Source organism: Cucurbita pepo, chromosome 15, assembly GCF_057944985.1.
Source record: "Cucurbita pepo subsp. pepo isolate OVF chromosome 15, ASM5794498v1, whole genome shotgun sequence".
In the NCBI taxonomy this organism is placed as follows: domain Eukaryota; kingdom Viridiplantae; phylum Streptophyta; class Magnoliopsida; order Cucurbitales; family Cucurbitaceae; genus Cucurbita; species Cucurbita pepo.
Genome location: NC_141812.1, coordinates 10,306,036 through 10,326,105, shown reverse-complemented (window position 1 = coordinate 10,326,105; position 20,070 = coordinate 10,306,036). Strand labels below are relative to the sequence as shown.

The window sequence follows — 20,070 nt, the reverse complement described above, 5'->3', positions numbered from 1 at the left end:
AGATCTATAAAATAAAATAATATATCACTTAATACATAGTATATTTCTTGTAAATTTGTATTTTTCATTTAATATTTGTTATAAAAGAATATTTAAACTTTGCGTAAAATAAAATAATATATAATTTAATAAGAAATAAAATATTGAATGAAATTAGAAGATATCATCGTCACCATACACGTGTTGTGCTCAAACTTTAATGGAGGCGGCTGTAGGATAATAATACTATAATGGTCGTAGTTGGACCTGCCGCCGCAGTTCCATTTTTCAATCACCAAAGGGTTTCTCTCCGTCAACGTGTCTTCCAAGAAGGTCAAATTTCAATCCAGACGAAGACTTGCTGATCTAATGGCTTCCGTCTGCAACATTTTCCATCATACCGCACTCACTTTTCTGCATATATACTCGCAATTTGTTGCCTCTTCTTTCCCAAAAACCAGGAACGAGGAACGGGTTCGTTTTGGATTTGATTTTGCAGCGAGTGAATAGAAGGATATGGAAAATGTGGTTGATGTTCTGATTGTGGGAGCTGGAATCAGTGGTCTCACTACTGCATTGGGACTTCACAGGTGAGTTCTCTGTTACTATTGTGTGTGAATATGAATCCATGGTTCGGTCGTTCTTCTTCTTCTTCGTAATGCTTATGATTTCAGTTCAAATCGTGCAGATTGGGTATTCGAAGCTTGGTTTTGGAGTCGTCGGATGATTTGAGGATCACTGGGTTTGCGTTATCGCTATGGACGAACGGCTGGAAGGCGTTGGATGCAGTTGGAATTGGCGATTCACTTCGCCAAATCCATGACCAACTTGAAGGGTAATCAATGATCGTCAAGCTCTCAATGCTCTTTCATTTTGTTGTTTTCCTTAATTCTTGTTTTGGAAACCCGATTTTGCCTTCAAATATGCTTGCACTCAAGGTGTTTGTTCTTTTGCCAGTTTGAAAAAACTTCGAATGAGTGAGAATTATACTTGTAGGAGGCTAGACTGAATGCTTGATTCTCTTGAATGGACTCAACTATTCTTTAGTTCAATTAATTCTAATACCAAGAAAATTTTTCTCAGTTGATTTTCTGCCAGTAAATGTACTTTAGTTCACAGCTTTCCGTAAATGTTTGTAAGTTCTGTTCATCCTGCTTTACTGATTTCAAAAGACAGTCATTATATCAATGTAATGGTGTTATGTAATAGAATTGATCACTATTGATCACTTATTGTTGTTATTTGTCTCCAACAAAATGCAGGATTATAACTACATCAATGATTTCTGGGCGTAAAACTTCAGAGCTGTTGTTTTCGGCTCCCGAAGAACGGTCAGTAAGACGTTTTTCAATTTTATAGCTAGGAACCAGTAGAATTGTTGTGCTGAATTGGAGTTTTGTTGAGATGAATGAGCTTGTTTTGATGGGCAGTGGAGTTCGCTGTGTCAGAAGAAAGTTCTTGCTGGAATTTCTGGCCAAGGAACTTCCCATTGGAACCATCAAATTCTCCTCCAAGGTGGTTTCCATTGAGGAGTCTGGTTTGCTTAAACTTGTGCATCTTGCCGATGGAACCTCAATCAAGACCAAGGTAAATTGTGTCTCTTATTTCTCAGATTCTGATCCATCTCTTGTATTGATTTGCATCATTTTAATCTGTTAGTTTTGATTGAAAAGGTGCTAATAGGATGTGATGGAGTGAACTCGGTGGTGGCAAAATGGCTAGGCTTCAAGGCACCAGCTTTCACAGGGAGATATGCTGTAAGAGGCTGTTTAGAACTCAAGTCCAGCCATGGTTTTGAACCAAAGATGAGCCAATTTGTCGGTGAGGGAGTACGAGCTGGTATCATCCCGTGCGATGACAAGACCCTCTATTGGTTTTTCACTTGGACCCCCTCAGCTGAAGGTGAGTACACAATGGTTAGATCACGTACACAATTGTCTGAATTTAGTCCCTATTATTTCAATATATCTTAAAAGTAGTCCCCATCCTTAGTTTTGTGAACTTATCAAGTTGGGTTGGATAAATCTAGTCCCAATACCGCTAGAGCGTGAAAATCAAATGTTGAGAATTGTTAGGAGGGAGTCCCACGTTGACTAATTATGAGAATGATCATGGGTTTACATCTCCATTGGTATGAGGTCTTTTGGGGAAACCAAAAGCAAAACCATGAGAGCTCGCTCAAAATGGACAATATCATACCATTATGGAGGTTCGTGGTTCCTAACATGGTATCAGAGTCATGCCTTTAACTTAACCATGTTAGTAGAGTTCTCAATGTCGAACAAAGAAGTTGTGAGCTTCGAAGGTGTAGTCAAAAAGTGACTCAAGCGTCGAACAAAGGGTGTACTTTGTTCGAGGGCTCCAGAGAAAGAGTCGAGTCTCAATTAAAGAGAGCTGTTTGAGGGCTCTATAGGCCTCAGGGGAGGTTCTGTGGTGTACTTTGTTCGAGGGGAGAATTGTTGAGGATAATCATGGGTTTATAAGCAACGAATACTATCTCCATTGGTAATGAGGCCTCTTGGGGAAACCAAAAGCAAAGCCATGAGAGCTTATGCTCAAAGTGGACAATATCATACAATTGTGGAGGTCCGTAGTTCCTAACACCAAATACGCCTTGTAATTATTTACGTTCGTAACCTTGCAGAGATTGAAATGAGTGAAAATCCAACAAAACTGAAGCAACTTGTACTAAGCAAGCTTGGAGAGATGCCAGGAGAAGCAAGGGCAGTGATTGAAGAAACTGATGTAGCTTGTTTTCAACCAGCAGCATTGAGATACAGACCTCCATGGGAACTGATGTGGGGCAACATTGTGAAAGGCAATGTGTGTGTGGCTGGTGATGCGCTGCACCCAATGACCCCAGACCTCGGCCAAGGTGGGTGTTCTGCTTTGGAAGATGGGGTTGTCTTAGCCAGATGTATTGCAGAAGCCCTGCTGAAGAAACCCAGCAGCCATGAGGAGGAGGTCCTGCTGCTCGAGATGGGGCTTAGGAAGTACGCTGCCGAGAGGAAATGGCGGAGCATCGACCTGATCGGCACAGCATATATGGTGGGAAGGCTGCAACAGAGCAGTGGGGTGTTTGCTAAGTTCTTCAGGGATAAGATTTTGTCTCACTTTCTGGTTGGCCTCTTGCTGGGAAGAACAAACTTTGACTGCGGGAAACTGGCCCCTTCTTCTTTGTAGCCAACCAATCTGACTGTCACTGATTTCTTCTTCTTCTTCTTCTTCTTCTTCTTCTTCTTCATGTATTTTTATTTTGTGTAAAATTTTAGAACTTTGCTTGTGTGCAAATATGTAGAGTGAGAGCAACCTCATTGAGGTGATCCTCTTGGAAGTTTGAATAAAACAATGGCAAATGCATGACTTGCTTGTGCACTAATGCGAAGGTAGGCGACGGATTCTGATTAGAGATGTTCATTTAATTTGTCGAGTTTGAGTTCTACTGCTTCGAATGGGTCATGATATTTCTGTTTAAATAGGAATGGAGAAGATTTTTTCCCGTAACCTAAATGGGGTCGGGGTCAGGAATAGGGACGGGGATTATATTTGCCGTCCTCGGGTCATGGTATTCCTATTTAAATAGGAATAGAGAAGATTTTTTTCCCGTAACCTAAATGGGGTCGGGGTCAGGAATAGGGACGAGGATTATATTTGCCGTCCTCGGGTCATGATATCCCTGTTTAAATAGGAATAGAGAAGATTTTTTCCCATAACCTAAATAGGGTCGGGGCCAGGAATAGGGACAGAGATTATATTCGCTGTCCTCGGGTCATGGTATCTCTGTTTAAATAGGAATGGAGAAGATTTTTCCTCGTAACCTAAATGGGGTCGGGGCCAAGAATAGGGACGTGGATTATATTTGGCGTCCTCAACCCCGTGATCCTTTTATAAGTTACAATTTTAGTTCTTTAAGCTCTTGAAAATAGTTTAAATTTTTTAAAATGTGAGGTGGGGTCAGACGCGTTTTAAAAATGTGAGGCTGACGTCGATACGTAATATAATAGACAGTATCTATTAGCGGTGGACTTGGACTGTTACCGACAATACTTGCTAGCAGTTTCTCCGTTCACTTAAAAGAGCCCTATAACTACCAACACAAACTGCAACATTATTGATCAATTTGAGTCACTACGAACTATTTTATTAAAAAAATTCAAGACAAAAAAAAAAAAAAAATTGGGAGGGAGGAAAAATATATTTTTACTAAACAACAAAATACTCCATTGTGGCGGCTTGCAATAGAGCCCGCCACAAAATGCAATTATTGGAGCACTGCCTCCAATGATTTATCCTCTCTAACAACATTTCTTCAACCGGGAAACTAAACGGTGGGCTACAATTCATAATCCTTTCGCCATTAATTTCAAGGCCAAACCGATTTCTCTGCATCAATCATGGAAGCAGCGGCTGTCGAAGACATAGTGATCGTCGGAGCGGGAATCGCAGGCCTCGCCACTGCCTTAGGGCTTCACAGGTTAGGAATTCGAAGCTTAGTGTTAGAAACTTCCGATTCTTTGAGAGCCGCTGGATATGCTTTGACGACATGGAATAACGCTTGGAAGGCTCTCGACGCCTTGGGAGTCGCCGATTCCCTCCGCCGCCACCACGATCGCCTCGCCGGGTAGTTCTTGCGCTTCATTCGTTTCGTAATACTTCGATTCTAGAATTTTCCTTTTTGTTTCCGTTAATTTGAGTCTCGATTTCTGTTTCTTGGCTTCGTTGTTCGTAGAAACGTGACGTTCTCTGCGGTTTCGGGGCTTCCAACTTCGAATCTGCGCTTTACGGCTCGCGGGTGAGATTTCTGTATTTGTTGATTGTTTCTCATTTTTCTAAAATTGTTTTAGAGTTTTTTAATATTTTAAAATAAATACAGTATAAATATTTGAATATTTAATTATAAAAATAATTTTCGTTATAAAAAAAATTACATTTTTAATTTAAATCTTTAGAACATAAGAACTAAAAAATAATTATTCATTGCAAAAAATAGTGGCTAAATATAATTGTGTTTTTCATTATCATACAAAAAAAAAAAAAAAAAAAAAAAAAAAAAAAAAAAAAAAACGAGAAGCAAGAAACATGAAAAATTAGTTGTGCTTGTTTGACAATATTTGGGTTTCTTGCTTCTAATTTTTTAGAATCAAAATGGGTTTCTTGTTTCTCGATTTTTGTAATAGTTAAAGTCCACCGTTCAAGCCCACTAATACAGTCCTCTTTGAAATTTTACTTTCGGACTTCTCCTTAAGGTTTTAAAACGAATCTGCTACGGAGAAATTTCCACACTATTATAAAGAATATTTCGTTCCCATTTTGGATGAAAGTCCCACCTCGGCTAAGTTAGGGAATGATCATGGGTATATAATTAAGGAATACTAAGCTCCATGTGTATGAGGCCTTTTGGGGAGCCCAGAGCAAAGTCACAGAGCTTATGCTCAAAGGGGACAATATCATACCATTGTGGAGAGTCGTGTTCAACTAACACCCGTCTCCAACCGATGTAGGATATCACAATCCATCTCGTAGGTTAAATCTTTGGAAACTATATTTAGTAAATGATAAAACTTTTAGCCAATATTCCTCATATTTCTCTCTCCTGTTGGTGTTGTACATACCTAAAGTCATCAGTAATAAAACTTTGAGTCAATATTTCTCTTTATAAAACTTTTAGCCAATATTTCTCTTTGTATTTTCTCTCTCCTGTTCTTTATGTTCATCTTGATTGAGTGTGTGCGTTGTTGAGCGATCCTAACAATTGGTATCAGAGCTAACAACGGATATCGATCCTAACACAAACAATAATTGTTACCAAATATGTCACAGCCGCCCTGTTTAAAGTGTTGATTAATAGTAGAATTATTGTTTGAGCACAGAGACCAAGAAGCCAGAACTGTAATGAGAAAGTCATTATTAGAAGCACTTGCAATGGATCTTCCGAAAGGCACCATTCGATACTCCTCCAAGCTTGTTTCCATTGAAGAATCAGCTGGCTTTCTTAAGCTTCTGCAGCTTGCTGATGGAACCCTTCTCAAAACCAAGGTAAATTATTTACTTTTTAAGCCATAGCCGCCATGTTTAGTTGTTGAATGATTGCTCTAAAACTAGAAGTGTTCTTTCTGATCTGATATGCCTGTCTGTTGTGGAAAAAGGGTGTTGATTGTGTGTGACGGAGAGACGGGGTCGTATCGAATAATTGAGTTCTTACTCTCTAAGATTCTAACGTAAATGAAAATCAAAGAATAAGAACAAAAATGATAGATCGAACTGTCTTTTTTGTTAAAGAACCTTTCTTATACAACGTATAAGAGCCTAAGTCCATCGGTAGTAGATATTGTCTTCTTTGGGTTTTCTCTTCTGAGTTTCGCCTCAAGGTTTTAAAACACGTCTGCTAGGGAGAGGTTTCCACACCTTTATAAAGAATGTTTTGGTCTCCTCTCCAACCGATGTGGGATCTCACAATGGTATGAGTCCCGAAGGGAGTGGACACTAGACGGTGTGCCAGGGAAGACGCTGGCCCCGAATGAGAGTGGATTCTGAGATCCCACATCAGATTGGAGGGGGAACGAAACATTCTTTATCAAGGCGTGGAAACCTCTCTCTAACAAACGCGTTTTAAAAACCTTGAGGGGAATCCCAAAAGAGAAAGCCCAAAGAGGACAATATCTATTAGCGGTGAGCTTGGGCTGTTACACAACGGTTATATAAATACTAATCTGATTCATTAGTAGTCATGTCAACGTTCTATGTGCGTTTTTACATATATAAAACGGGTTTTTGTTGGGCTTGGCCATGATGCTAACTCTTTTGGGGAAATTGGAAAAAGGTGTTGATTGGGTGTGATGGAGTGAAGTCTGTGGTTGCTAAGTGGCTGGGCTTCAAGAAGCCTTCTTTGTCAGGCAGAAACGCTACTAGAGGGATTACAACATACGAGAATGGCCATGGATTTGAGAATAATTTCATGTGGTTTTTCAGCAAAGGTCTTCGCTTTGGTGTTATGCCATGTAATGCCAACACTGTCTATTGGTTTAGCACTTGGCATTCCTCCAAACAAGGTTAGCCCCTCCGAACACGAGAAATCATTACACACACCTTTCTTAACGTCGTAATAATACTCGTTATATCTTCTCGTATTGTATTCCTAACACATTGTGAAACTCGAAGGGAAGGAGATTGAAGAGAACCCAGTTAGACTAAAGCAGCATATTTTGAGCAAGCTCGGAAAGGTACCTGATCGAGTAAGGGCCGTTGTTGAAGACACTAAAGTTGATTCTTTTGTGTCGTTGCCATTGAGATGTAGACAACCTTGGGAGCTTGTTTGGAATGACTTTTCTCGAGGCAACGTTTGTATTGCGGGCGATGCGCTTCACTCGATGACCCCAGATCTCGGACAAGGAGGTTGTTCTGCATTGGAAGATGGCGTCGTTCTTGCTCGATGTTTAGCCGAAGCTATGTTGAGGAATCCAATGGGAGGAGGGGAAGAGGAATATAAGAGAATTGAGAAGGGGTTAGAGAAATATGCAAAAGAAAGGAGATGGAGATGCATTAAGCTCATTGCTACATCTTATGTGGTTGGTTCAATTCAAGAGAGTGAAGGGAAATTAATGAATTACTTGAGGGATAACATCTTGGCTGATTTTCTTGTTGGTTTATTAATGAAGTTCTATGCTTTTGATTGTGGGACACTTACTTGATGTATTCAACTAATTGTTATGTATTTTAGGGTTACGGGGTTCGAATGGTACGATCCCTCCATCACTCCAGAATGAAAGGGGCGATCTTGTAGTTCTTGGTCTGTGAAGATACGTTGTTAGGTGCTCCGTTTTATTTTTCCATTGAGGTCGAACTTAAACTTGTGCTCGAGAGATAGCTGTCCATATACTGATAAGGGATGTATTGATTCTCGAGAAGAGAGGAGGCGAGGTGATCCCCTCGGACCGCCCGGATCCCACGAGTGAATAGAAAATTGGATCTACATTGGATCTCACCTGAATCGACCCATCTATCCTCCCGAGGAGAAGTTTGGTTTCAAACCCAGGAGAAGTATGCCATGCTAATGTGCTTTGGATGATTCACATCTCAGGATCAGACACTAATGAGGTGAGATTTAATATCAGGTTTGAATCTCTTTTCTAAAATTTTTTATTAAATAAACGTCTAGTTGCTTCTCAAAATCAATTTGCAATAATAATAAAAAAAAAGTAATTCATGTATTTTATACGTCAAGTTGCTTCTCAAAATCAATTTGCAATAATAATAAAAAAAAAGTAATTCATGTATTTTATAAAAATTTTGCTACAGCTCAAACCCATTGCTTCTCAAAATCAATTTGCAATAAAACAAAGTAATTCATGTATTTTATAAAAATTTTGCAACAGCTCAAACCCGTCGTTAGCGGATATTGTCTGCCTTAACTCGTTGCGTATCGTCATCAGTTTCACGGTTTTAAAACATGTCTACTATAGAGAGAGTCTAGCCCTACTCTGACTAGTGTCTCACATCGTCTGAGGACTAACTCTAATACCATTTGTTTGTAATAGCCTAACCCCACAGCCTCACAGTTTTAAAACACGTATACTATGGAGAGGGTCTAGTCCTACTCCGGCCAGTGTCTCGCACCATCTGTTAATTGGCTATGTTACTATTTGTAGCAGCCCAAGTTCATAGTTTTATCTATTATGAAAAGGGTCTAGTCCTACTCCTACTCCGGTCAATGCCTTGCAACATTTAGTGATTTACGCTAATATCATTTGTAACGCCCTAAGTCAACCATTAGTAGATATTGTCCGCTCTAAATCATTATGGGTGACCCCACCATGCCAGTAATAGCACTCCACCGTCACAACTTGAAGTGTTTTAAAACTATGGGACTGAGATAAGTAAAATTTTATAAATAATTTTTTAATTTGTTTTTAAAAAATAAAACTTATTGTATGGTTTGCTTCTTGCTTACGAGGCAACCTCAAGAAACCCTTGTGCCATCTCCAGTCGCTTTATACAGCAAAATCTCCGGCTTTCTCTGAATTCGAGGTTTAATTTGTTTCATCTATCGATCTAGTTTCTTTCTTCTGTTTCTCCATTCGAAATCTTGTCGACTCAGTTGTGTAGTTTTGTGGATTTCATACAGAATTTGCGAAGATGACGCAAGACGCTGAGATGAAGGAGCTTCCTCCTCCCATTTCTTCTTCTGCTGCTCCAACTTCTCCTTCAACGTTACAACGTATTAGAGCTTTATCTGCATTTTCTCATGTTTTGTCGAATTCTTAGTGGCCTTGATTTTGAAATTTGTTAACGATTTCTTTCGATCAGATTTGAAAGAGATTGTGTCGCTTCTTGAAACCGGTGCGTATGCTCGGGAAGTCCGGCGAATCGTTCGAGCTATTCGTCTGACTATGGCGTTGAGGCAGAAATTGAAGGCGTCTGTTCTTTCTCCATTTCTGAATTTTGCTCTCCCGCCAGGATCCGATGTGCACACAAGGTTATCATCATTTATTCCGAAGGTAAATCGAAATTTAATGGAAACATTGTTGTTTGTCTGCATGATGCAATTCCCTGTTCTAAAGATCGTAAAACGCTGTAATAAGCTTTGTTTAACAATTGGTTAGGAGGATGACTACGAAATGGATGTTGACTCGGAAACAAAGGCATTAACTCAGGCACCTGTAAAACATCCCTTACCTGAGATAGAGATTTTCTGCTATTTGCTTTTGCTAGTATTTCTGATTGATCAGAAGAAATATGGCGAGGTGATGTATTCCTCTTATCCATCAGGGGTTTTCCTATTTTGCCTGAACTGTGGTATTGACTCCTGAAAACTTGCCGGATATTTTCAGGCTAAGGCTTGTGCTTCAGCTAGCATTGCCCGATTGAAGAACTTGAATAGAAGAACGGTTGATGTGCTATCATCTAGGCTTTACTTTTATTACTCACTTAGCTACGAACTCACCGGTGATCTTGCTGAAATAAGAGGGTAGGTTTATAACTTAAGATTTTATTAGAGTTATGTTAGTTAATTTCATACATTTCTATGATTCTGGTGGTTTGATTCCAGAGTAGAGTGTATTGATACTCATTTCGTAACATGGAAAACTTTGATTGACAGTAACCTCCTGGCCCTGCATCGCATTGCAACGTTACGCCATGATGAATTGGGTCAGGTAATTTTCTTCATTTTTCTATCAGTCAATACCATATTATGGTGCCTTATATAGTGGTAACAATGTGATATAGGAAACCCTCCTCAACCTACTACTTCGAAATTACCTCCATTACAATCTTTATGATCAAGCAGAGAAGTTGAGGTCCAAGGCACCCCGATTTGAAGCTCACTCAAACCAGCAGGCAAGTTTAAGGACGATTGTCTTTTTCTTTCAATCATTATTATTATTATCATTATTTTATCTTTTGCTAAAACAAGTATCTGTGGATTTAAGAAAGTTATGCTGCAATATTATGCAGCATTCTTCAGTATAAATGCTTGTAACATAAGTTACTTGGCTCGTTAAATAGTTCTAGCGATGAGTTTTGAAGTTGTCGATTTTTACATGCCTACATGCTTTTGAGCAATGATGATTGCAGTTTGTAATGTCTAGGCGTAAGAAGAATTCAGGCGTTTTTTTTAATGTAATAATTTTTAGTGATGTTTTGTATGGTATAAATATCCTAGAATTTAATATTTTTGTCAAGTATCTTATGAATTTTGGTTTCTAGCACAGTTCTGTAGGTACCTATTTTACCTAGGCAAGATCAGGACCATTCAGCTGGAATATACAGATGCGAAGGAGTCTCTTCTACAAGCTGCCCGAAAAGCACCTATTGCAGCTCTTGGTTTTCGAGTACAATGCAACAAATGGGCAATCATTGTTCGCTTATTGTTAGGAGAAATCCCTGAGAGGACTGTTTTCATGCAGAAAGGCATGGAGACAGCTCTGAGGCCATACTTTGAACTTACAAATGTAAGTTTAAGTTAGAGAAATATTCGACCATTTTATGTCTTCGGAAATGGTTAGGTTGGTGATTGCGTTACTGCGAAGAAATCCAATTACCAATAGTAACATGTTGGCCCCAAACCTCCCACCGCTCCCTCCTCCATCGTTCCTCTCTTCCTCTCTTTTCTCTGTGAAGAAAAAATAAAAACACTTGAATTGGCCTCTTCATATGAATTATAGTGAACTCCCTTGTCATTTGTCAGTTGTCTTTTCTGCTCTTTTATTAACAATGTTTTTTATTTCAGGCTGTGAGAATTGGCGACTTGGAGCTTTTCAGAACTGTTGCTGATAAGTTCTCTAGTACTTTCAGCTCAGATCGAACCAACAATTTGATCGTGAGGCTGCGACATAATGTAATCAGAACTGGGCTGCGCAACATTAGCATATCATATTCGCGCATTTCTCTGGCTGATATTGCTAAAAAGCTGAGACTGGACTCTGAAAATCCTATTGCTGATGCCGAGAGTATCGTCTCTAAGGCAATCCGAGATGGAGCAATTGATGCCACGGTTGATCACGCGAAGGGATGGATGGTATCCAAGGAGACTGGAGACATCTACTCTACCAATGAGCCTCAAATTGCCTTCAACTCAAGGATTGCATTCTGCCTGAATATGCACAATGAGGCAGTTCGTGCTCTCAGGTTCCCACCAAACTCCCACAAAGAAAAAGAAAGTGCTGAGAAAAGGAGAGAAAGACAGCAGCAGGAGCAAGAACTTGCTAAGCATATAGCCGAAGAAGACGATGACGACTTTTAACTGATTCAGTGCGAGACTCAGCTCAAGTCGAGTCATGGGAGCCAATCAGATGTACAACTTCATCCAGGTATGCTGATCAGAAAGTTTTTGATGCATTGATTCAATCATCTTTTTCCCTTTTTTTTACCATGAATCTATCGTGTTCGTAACGCCACACCGGTTGTTTCATTCATAGAACATACTTGAGATGTCCATCTTATTTGGTGCAACTCTTCTAAATTGTAACATGAGCTTTTGGATTTTGATCATGCCATTTTGTAGTTGATATTATGGGAGCCTTTCACATGGGTTTTCTTAACTCAATGTGCTGCACAATTCTAGGTTGCATAAATCCCCAACTCCAATAGTTCTCAAAAGCTCATTAGAATTTTCTTTCATGTTCTTTTATTTCATACTTTAGTCTAATCAAAACTCGGTTCGAAATAGTTTAACATGTTTTACAATATTAAATGACCGAGACACAGCAGTAAAGTAACGGTGGCTGATGGCCTTTTTTATCTCATTCGTATTAGATGACCGTAGACACAGCAGTAAAGTAACTGTGACTGATGACCTTTTTGATCTCATTCGTATTAGATGACTGTAGACACAGCAGTAAAGTAACGGTAGCTATCGATGGCTTCGACACGGTATTGAAGTTTCAGTTCTACACGTTAGTGGTTTTGTGGTTGATCACTCAAATGGCTGAACTGAAGCCAAACGTCTTGAAATGGTGCTCATACTTTCTGCAAAAGTTTTGGAAGTAATTTTCTTACCTGCCACATGAAATATACAACATGAGAAATATAGATTTGAATTCATATCCATCGATTGTTATGAAACTGTTAAAATGCGGTGGTTTTCGATATTTTTTTTTAAGAGATCTTATGTACTATCGTATAATCAAGTGCATGTGCACCGTGATTGCTTTCGTATGAAAAAGCCTGGTGACCAAAGTAAAAATTAAGATGTCTTGTATTTAAATTATTATAATCTAAAGGGGTATTTTGTTCGAGGGCTTCAGAGGGAGCGAGCTTCGATTAAAAGGAGGTTGTTCGAGAGCTCCAGATAAAGAGGCTCTAGATAAAGAGGCTCAATGAAGGCTCTATGGTGCACTCTGTTGTAGAATTATATGGTGCAATCTGTAAATAAAAAATAATAATTTTAAAATTTTGTTTTTATTAATTAAAAAATTAACTTTAATGGTATGAAAATGGGGTTAAAAATATAATATTAAACATGTTTTTAATTTCAACTAAATGGCAAGAAATTATAATCAATTATTAGTGAAGAGGTAAGAAGAAGTAATCGTACAAACTAATTCCCATTTATTAGAGAAGTTTGATGATCTTCATGATCTTCATGATCTTCGTTTAAAACCAGTTCCCAAAGCTTCTCACAATCCTCTGAATCGACATTCTTATGCCAATGTAAGTGATTCTTTTTCTTCCACAACATTTTCAGATTCTCGACATTCTTGATATTACCTTGTTTGATTTCCATTTCTGTACTTTTCAATAGAATTGGTTTCTTCTGCTCGGTTTGAGGCTTTAGACTGGAAAAATTCCCTGAATCCATTGGCTTTCTCTTAAACTTGACATACTAGCAATGTCGATGTTCTTTCTTTCTGTTTCTGTGAATTTGTGCGATTGCGTAGACAGTTAAAGTAATTTTAGTCTCGAGCTTCTGCTCCTATTCGTAATTTTGTTGAAGATTTCATCGAATTTCATGGCCGAGTAGAGCAATCTGGGCTAGAGTTTGTTGATATGGTCATGCATTATCTTACACGGCCTCCCTCACTCGTCACTAGGAGGTAATTGATTTTGATTATTCGACAGCATATGCTTGTGGATATGATTTGCGTGTTCATCATTGTTTATTAGGGTGGATGTACTACGAAGTATTAGCGAGAACAAATAAATATAGTCTGTATTCGGTGCTTTTGCTTGAGTATAAAGAGGGAAGAAGAACTAGGAGTTAATCATTAAGGAGATGGAGGCGTGAATTGATGATAGCTTTGTCTTGAAATGGATTCTGGGTCTGGTGCTGGTGGGGGTGGGGGTGGGGGTTGGGCTCCATGCGGCTTCCAATGCACTCTGGTGCCTTGACTATTTCTGCCCACCCTCTGCATGGGTACTTTGTTATCTCCAGCAAGGAGTCTCTTACATCATCCGCTTGAACCATTTCACTGTCCTTCTTCTGCCACCAAAATGTTACTCAAGTCATTATTGAATCATTGATTAATACCTGATGGGCTAGTTCTTTCGGGCTTCCCCTTAAAGTTCTTAAAACGCGTCTGCTAGGGAGAGGTTTTCATACCCTTATAAAGGGTGTTTCGTTCTCCTCCCCAATCGATGTGGGATCTCACAATTCACCCCCTTCAAGGCCCAACGTCCTCGCTGGCACTTGTTCCTTTCTCCAATCGATGTGGGACCCCACCAAATCCACCCCCCTTGAGGCCCAGTGTCCTTAATGGCACACCACCTCGTGTCTACCCCCTTCGGGGAACAGCCTCCTCGCTGGCACATCGCTCGGTGTCTGGCTCTGAGACCATTTGTAACGGTCCAAGCCCACCGCTAGCAGATATTGTCATCTTCAAGCTTCCCCTCAAGGTTTTTAAAACGCGTTTGCTAAGGAGAGGTTTCCACACCCTTATAAAGGTTGTTTCGTTCTCCTCCCCAACCAATGTGGGATCACACATTCCCGAACCCCTAAACTCTTGGTCAAGGACGTATCCATTAACCAGTTGAGTTATGTGCTAGTTGACATTCCGATTAGTTTGAATGACTCACTTGTTTGTTTTATTGTTTTGATTTCTAGAAAGGATGCAAATGTTTGGGAGATGAAAAGTTTGCTTACCCCAACTTTGAAAACATTAGATACGAGGCCTCTATAGCTGGTCACATTTGCATTTGTTACTTCCAAGCCAAGAGCATTTAAGGCCTCCATTAACCTCATAAACCCGCCTCGCTTGTTCTCGCAGAAAACCTTCACAAAGAACTCGTTCCCATCAATCTGAGCCACTTCCACTTGCGGCTGCAATTATTCAATTTCACTTCTATTTTAGCATCTGCAGTGAATACGGGCAATGACAGTTGCTTTTTTCTACAATTAACTTCTTATATATATACCTCCATCTGTTGTGTCTTGTCATTGTTAGTACCTTCAGTGTCCTGATGATTTTGCTTCAAAATACTTCCACTTCCCAGTACTCCCATATGGTAATTGTTTTGAGCTTTATCATTTTGGCTCAGAAACTCAGGTAGCTGGACACTATTTTGGTTTCCATTGTTTCCTGAAACTACAGTTTTACCGTTTTCATCATCTGTATGTTCTTCCAGTTCATCTTGGAGTTCCTTGACTTGCTTTTGCAACTCCTTCACAAAATCAATTGCATCACCAAGTATTGAGGCTTTGTCCATCTGAGAAATCCACAGAAACTATGCATTAGAAGATAATATAAGCATCAGTTTGTCATTTGGGATATAAACTGATTTAAGAAGTAGGAAGCTGTTTTGTTTCATTTTCCTTGATAGTTTCTAGTGATCTGAACAGGGTGTAGAGGTAATCACCTTAGAAATTTTGGGAACCAATGCTCGGAGATTATACAGCCGCTCATTGAGTTTCTTTCTTCTCTTCCTCTCAGCAACAAGGTTCTTTGATTGAGGACCCTGCCCAGTCCTCCGGCGGTACTTTGCGATTGCATCATCTTCGTCATCGATCTGATCACTGCAATCGGAGATTGAATCAGACCTTCCATTTTCATGTTTGACCAAGTCCTTTTCTTCCCCTTGCTGCTCTTTGCATTCACTGTTCTCCTTTAACTGCACATGAATGTTTGATGTGTTCATTAAGGACCCCTGCATCGTATCCACCTCTTGGAACTCATTTTCAGCTGAAAACTTGTAAGGGTTTCCCTGCTTATCCGTAAGGAATGAATCCTGTGAGCATTCATTGAAAATTTCATTCTTATTTCTGTTTTCTGAGCTATAATTGAACTGTTGCAAGAAATTCATAGGAGAACTGCAGAGGCGGATTCTGTCTAATGAGATATCATAACCCACATTGGCGTTTTCTAATGTTGGTGTGGCGGAACCTGGTGCCTCAAATTGAATTTCAGGATCTTTTAGAACAGCATTCCGATCTGCTACAAACGGCTTTGATTGGATTTCGTTTGTTGCATTTACATCAACAGAGAAACTTGTATCCATGTTGCTTGAATTAATAATGGCTTCTTGCTCAACAGAAATGCTGCATTGAATTGTTACAAAATCTATGACATGCTGATCTTCAGATGCCTGTGAGAACAGAGGGAATCTGTCTAAATACATTATAGAAAAACATGTATGTGTATGTGTAATAAACATGTTGCTGCAGTTTAGCTATTTTTGTAATTCAATCCCTTTAAAAGAATGAGATTACTTGAAGTGTATGTGTATACATGTTTAGCGACGAACAGCTCCACTAGTCCAAATGGAAATGGAATTAACACCCTGGTTCCCGCTGTTTCCTGCAAAGAGAACGAAAAAAAATGTAAGCTATTTGTTGCAACCTGTGGTACTGTTTCTCCTGTGAATGCTACTCACATCCAGTGCGGTTGAATCCATGGCATTGGAGAAGAGTAGCCATTTAGGTTCATTTGATAGCAGTGTCTGTATGTAAACCCTGTTCAACAAAGAACAACTGAGAGAAAGAGAGAGAGAGAGAGGAGGAAGGGGAGGGTATGTGGAGATGATAAATATCAATTAGATACCCAGAATTTAGAGGCACAGAACATGGCAGCTGAGCAAGAAGATCACAAGAACTGGCTCTTGGGTGTGGATATGCAGTGTCCCTACATGGAATGACTTGAGAAACAGGAAACCCAAGTTCTTCTCCACCATTTTGCCCATTCTCAGTCCCAGCACAACAGCAGTCCATCCATTCAACACATCTGAAACAAAAGAGAAGGCTTTTGAGAAATCGGGTGGATCCCGAACGGCTGAAACAGAGTTAAAAGCTAAATTTGGGAGTGATAGAGAGAGAGAAAGGAAACAAAGTAGTAAACTCTACCTCTGATCTTGGCTCAATTTCCATAGAACACAATAGTCCCAGCTTTTACTACCCACAAGGGGTCTTAGTCTCTCCATCAGGCTTTGCATGATGCCAATACTATGATTAGAATCTCCTGCATTTATTGATAGAAAGCAGAGGAATTAGAAACCTCTCAATAATAGATAGATTTGGTCAAGAGAATCATACTCAAAATCTTATACACAGTACAGGTTTGAATGAAACAGTTCCCCCCAAGGACCTAGAAGACGACAGGAAGGATCCCCCCTGAAGTGCTCTGAAAACCTTAGCAATGCTGAGAAAAAACCAAAGTAAAGATTTGAAGTGATAGCAATAGTTAACTACTGGACCATAGGAATGGCATCACACCCCCAAAGCTTCATCAGACAAAAACCCACCTCAGACTAAGGGCCTACCAAATCTCCACCTCCTTTTGCCATTTACTTAGAAACAGAGAGAAAAGTAGAAAGTAGTACTTTTTTGTTCTACAATTGTTTCTGTTTATATAATTGGTTGTTGCTTCAAATTCAGGTAGGTGAACTGCAGGCCATGCATGAGAAACAGAGGCTTTTTATGATATTCTTTTTTGCTTTCAGTTTCTTAAAAGTAAGTAAGTAAGATGGATTATGAGTTGGTAATGATGGGAGGAACAGATTGCATGAGCTAAGATACCCCAACTGCCTTCCCTTCCCTTCCCTTCCCTTCCCTTCCCTTCCCTTCCCTTCCTAAGCTTATTTTATATGCATTCTTTTTAGTTCTTGCATCTTCTTTCATGACTTCTCAACTACTCCTTATTTAGCATAGCTTGACTCAGATCTGAATGCTTTTAACAAGTATGTGCTTGTATTGTTGTGTACCCACAGACATGCTTACATCTTTACATGCTTTATATGTCAAAGTGCTCACACACACACACACACACACACGTTGACACTTGTTTCTATCTGAGGTCATGGACTTTGTTTGAGATTTTGCAAGTGATTATTGCACAAAAATATAATTTTATTCACTTTGATTTTATTTAATTTTTTAACCTAGGTCATTCCGAGTAGAAGTTGAGTGAGACAAAAAGGCGTGGCTGCTTCCCGAGGGTCAATCTTCTCGAGGTAAGAGATTCAAATCTCTATTCTTAACGTCATTATTTTCTAAAAATTAATTACTTAATGGTTGCTATCTTTGTTTATGAGATTCTTTGTTTACGAGTGAGTTTGAAATTTCTTTAAATTAATTTTTGATTGAGTGAAAATTTAAGAACAATTATATATAAAAATTACTTTTAAACAATTCATTTATCTTACATATATGGTCAATTTAAAGCTTTTAAATCTATATTTAAGAAGGAATGGGTATAACTCATCTACATTCTATATATATATATATACATTTTTGTATAAAAATTTATAGGTTAGCCATAAATGCAATTAATGCACTTTGAAAAATTAGTATACCTAACTAACACGTTTATTTTCGAGGCATTCTCAATAAATTTTAAACATGATTGATAATTCTGATCTAGTAACACAATTAAAAACTCAAATTTAATTATGATCAGTGAAAACTTAATTAAATAAACTTTTATTTTCTCGTCTCACTAAATTTGAAAAACGTATAAAACGTGTAAATTCACCGGGTATGGGATCATTAATGTAAAATAAAAACATTTTAATTCCATTTCAGAAAATCATATTCCTATTTTCAAAAAAAAAAAAAATATTATTATCCTTTTACCTTAATTGTTTTTTTTTTTTTTTTTTTTTTGTACTTAAAAACTCTCAAAATATTTCTTATTCTAGTTTGTTTTTAACTTAAAAAAATACATATTTTAGTGTATAAAAATTTTTAAACAGCCATTTTATTTTAATTGTCCTATTAATTTTTGAGATATAGATTATGGAATTTAGAATTATATGTGGTCACATATATTTGAATCATATACATTACCTCAAATTGGAATAAGCCTGAGACATTTATTTGCATTTTAATAATAAATCAAATATATAATTTGAAAAAATAAGAGGGTCAAATCTAAATAGTGAAAAAAAAAAAATAGAATTCTAATTTCGGATAATTTACTATATTTGTAAAACTAAAAAACCTATATATATATATATATATATATATATATATATATATATATATATATATTAAATATTTTTTATTTTGACCCTTACAGATCCTCTCCCTATAAATTCATAACAATTTTTAGACATCACATGTACTTTCATTTTGAGTTTTAAATTTGATAGAAACTCATCAACCAACCACATGCCCATCCCAATTAATTAATATATTTATTTATTTATTTGTTTGTTTGTTTGTTTATTTATGGTTAAATCATAAATTTATACGCCTAAAAACTAGTTTGAACAGAGCAACGTGACGTGTCGGAGGTCATGGACTGTCGTAATCGGATCATTTTCTAGAAACGTTATTTTTAATTATTTTTTAATTTGATTTTTATTATATATATATATATATATATATATATTTTTTTTTTTTTTACTTTTTAAAAGTTTGTTCTTTTTGAAGTTTCATATTGAAATTAATACAATTTTAACGACTTTTTTCTTTTTTACATTCATATTGATATGTGACATGACGTGTACTACCTAAAAGGTACGGTGAAATTAAGTGTAGTCATTATCTTTTGTTAAAATATTATTTTGATTTGTGCTTTCAATTTATTACATTTTAGTTTATATAGTTTTAAATTTTTAATTTTAAACTATATAAATAATAATAATATAAATATAAATGTATTTTTAAAATTTATGAAAAATATAATTTAGCTGGCTAACCTTGTTGAAAGTATAGATATTAAAATAGAATAAATCTAAAAAGGGCTCCACTTTATAAAACTTTTTAATAATCTCTAAATTTTTAATTATGTATCTAACAAATTTTTAAAGATTGTTTTTTTATTTAGTTTTCAATTTTAATTTTAAAAAGTAAATAATAAGAAATGAGAAACTTAGCATGTAAAATTACAATTTAACCCAAAGTTGACTCATCGAGATAAATTTTAAAGCATTTCATTAAAAAAAATTATTACACTTTTTCTAATAAAAATAAGATGATTAAATTTAAATTATAAGTTTAGTTGTTAGACCTTTGTATTTATATCAATTTAGTTCATAAATCTTAAAATATATATATATATATATATATATATATATATATATATATATATATATATATATATATATATTTAGATTCTTGAAAATTTTAGATTACATTTATTTGGTTTTAAACTTTAAAAAAAATATATAAAAATAAATCTTTAAACTATTTTATGTTCTATAGATCTTTAAAATTTTCAA

General features: G+C 37.2%; 4 protein-coding genes and 1 long non-coding RNA gene across 8 annotated transcripts; 4 read left to right on the top strand and 1 right to left on the bottom strand.

Annotated features, from left to right (window-relative positions):
- The first annotated feature begins 241 nt into the window (after positions 1-241).
- On the top strand, positions 242-3,354 carry LOC111811885 (monooxygenase 2). The gene is made up of 6 exons (XM_023698929.2): positions 242-569; positions 668-814; positions 1,242-1,310; positions 1,410-1,566; positions 1,653-1,881; positions 2,624-3,354. Exons 1-6 carry the CDS (start codon positions 496-498, stop codon positions 3,160-3,162), a joined length of 1,215 nt encoding a protein of 404 aa, XP_023554697.1. The 5' UTR covers positions 242-495; the 3' UTR covers positions 3,163-3,354.
- Positions 3,355-4,201: 847 nt separating this feature from the next.
- Positions 4,202-7,836, top strand: LOC111811884 (monooxygenase 2). The gene is made up of 5 exons (XM_023698927.2): positions 4,202-4,600; positions 4,709-4,771; positions 5,850-6,015; positions 6,800-7,028; positions 7,138-7,836. Exons 1-5 carry the CDS (start codon positions 4,374-4,376, stop codon positions 7,665-7,667), a joined length of 1,215 nt encoding a protein of 404 aa, XP_023554695.2. The 5' UTR covers positions 4,202-4,373; the 3' UTR covers positions 7,668-7,836.
- A 1,008-nt stretch (positions 7,837-8,844) lies between these two features.
- On the top strand, positions 8,845-12,017 carry LOC111811883 (putative 26S proteasome non-ATPase regulatory subunit 3). Its single transcript, XM_023698925.2, has 9 exons — positions 8,845-9,003; positions 9,101-9,193; positions 9,283-9,473; positions 9,579-9,719; positions 9,807-9,943; positions 10,076-10,130; positions 10,204-10,314; positions 10,689-10,928; positions 11,207-12,017. The coding sequence occupies exons 2-9, from the start codon at positions 9,112-9,114 to the stop codon at positions 11,717-11,719; spliced, it is 1,470 nt and encodes a 489-aa protein (XP_023554693.2). The 5' UTR covers positions 8,845-9,003; positions 9,101-9,111; the 3' UTR covers positions 11,720-12,017.
- Positions 12,018-13,555: 1,538 nt separating this feature from the next.
- Positions 13,556-17,292, bottom strand: LOC111811880 (transcription factor ABORTED MICROSPORES). Of its 4 annotated transcripts, none has more exons than XM_023698920.2 (10): positions 17,149-17,292; positions 16,940-17,045; positions 16,751-16,865; positions 16,452-16,631; positions 16,285-16,363; positions 16,140-16,208; positions 15,271-15,996; positions 14,830-15,120; positions 14,558-14,734; positions 13,556-13,897 (listed from the first exon to the last, which is right to left on the bottom strand). In XM_023698920.2, exons 3-10 carry the CDS (start codon positions 16,837-16,839, stop codon positions 13,676-13,678), a joined length of 1,833 nt encoding a protein of 610 aa, XP_023554688.2. In that variant the 5' UTR covers positions 16,840-16,865; positions 16,940-17,045; positions 17,149-17,292; the 3' UTR covers positions 13,556-13,675. The 4 variants fall into 4 exon arrangements, with proteins under 4 accessions (XP_023554688.2, XP_023554689.2, XP_086974177.1 ...); XM_023698921.2 differs by having other exon boundaries at positions 16,961-17,045; XM_087118051.1 differs by having other exon boundaries at positions 16,940-17,287.
- Positions 15,976-18,374, top strand: LOC147789346 (uncharacterized). Its single transcript, XR_015411948.1, has 3 exons — positions 15,976-16,231; positions 17,282-17,356; positions 17,789-18,374. It is a non-coding gene; the product is annotated as an uncharacterized LOC147789346 (long non-coding RNA).
- The last annotated feature ends 1,696 nt before the right edge of the window (positions 18,375-20,070 follow it).

What these genes read in the sequence shown, in the direction of transcription:
- LOC111811885 (XM_023698929.2), top strand. Translation starts at nt 496, where the DNA reads ATGGAAAATGTGGTTGATGTTCTGATTGTGGGAGCTGGAATCAGTGGT. An exon ending in TTTTCGGCTCCCGAAGAACG is followed by an intron (nt 1,311 to 1,409) that starts GTCAGTAAGACG and finishes TTTGATGGGCAG; the next exon opens with TGGAGTTCGCTGTGTCAGAA. An exon ending in GAACCTCAATCAAGACCAAG is followed by an intron (nt 1,567 to 1,652) that starts GTAAATTGTGTC and finishes TTGATTGAAAAG; the next exon opens with GTGCTAATAGGATGTGATGG.
- LOC111811884 (XM_023698927.2), top strand. Translation starts at nt 4,374, where the DNA reads ATGGAAGCAGCGGCTGTCGAAGACATAGTGATCGTCGGAGCGGGAATC. An exon ending in CTGCGCTTTACGGCTCGCGG is followed by an intron (nt 4,772 to 5,849) that starts GTGAGATTTCTG and finishes GTTTGAGCACAG; the next exon opens with AGACCAAGAAGCCAGAACTG. An exon ending in TTGGCATTCCTCCAAACAAG is followed by an intron (nt 7,029 to 7,137) that starts GTTAGCCCCTCC and finishes TGAAACTCGAAG; the next exon opens with GGAAGGAGATTGAAGAGAAC.
- LOC111811883 (XM_023698925.2), top strand. Translation starts at nt 9,112, where the DNA reads ATGACGCAAGACGCTGAGATGAAGGAGCTTCCTCCTCCCATTTCTTCT. An exon ending in TTCTCCTTCAACGTTACAAC is followed by an intron (nt 9,194 to 9,282) that starts GTATTAGAGCTT and finishes TCTTTCGATCAG; the next exon opens with ATTTGAAAGAGATTGTGTCG. An exon ending in AAGCTCACTCAAACCAGCAG is followed by an intron (nt 10,315 to 10,688) that starts GCAAGTTTAAGG and finishes TTTCTAGCACAG; the next exon opens with TTCTGTAGGTACCTATTTTA.
- LOC111811880 (XM_023698920.2), bottom strand. Translation starts at nt 16,839, where the DNA reads ATGCAAAGCCTGATGGAGAGACTAAGACCCCTTGTGGGTAGTAAAAGC. An exon ending in AAATTGAGCCAAGATCAGAG is followed by an intron (nt 16,632 to 16,750) that starts GTAGAGTTTACT and finishes CTTTTGTTTCAG; the next exon opens with ATGTGTTGAATGGATGGACT. An exon ending in TCTGTGCCTCTAAATTCTGG is followed by an intron (nt 16,364 to 16,451) that starts GTATCTAATTGA and finishes TTTGTTGAACAG; the next exon opens with GGTTTACATACAGACACTGC.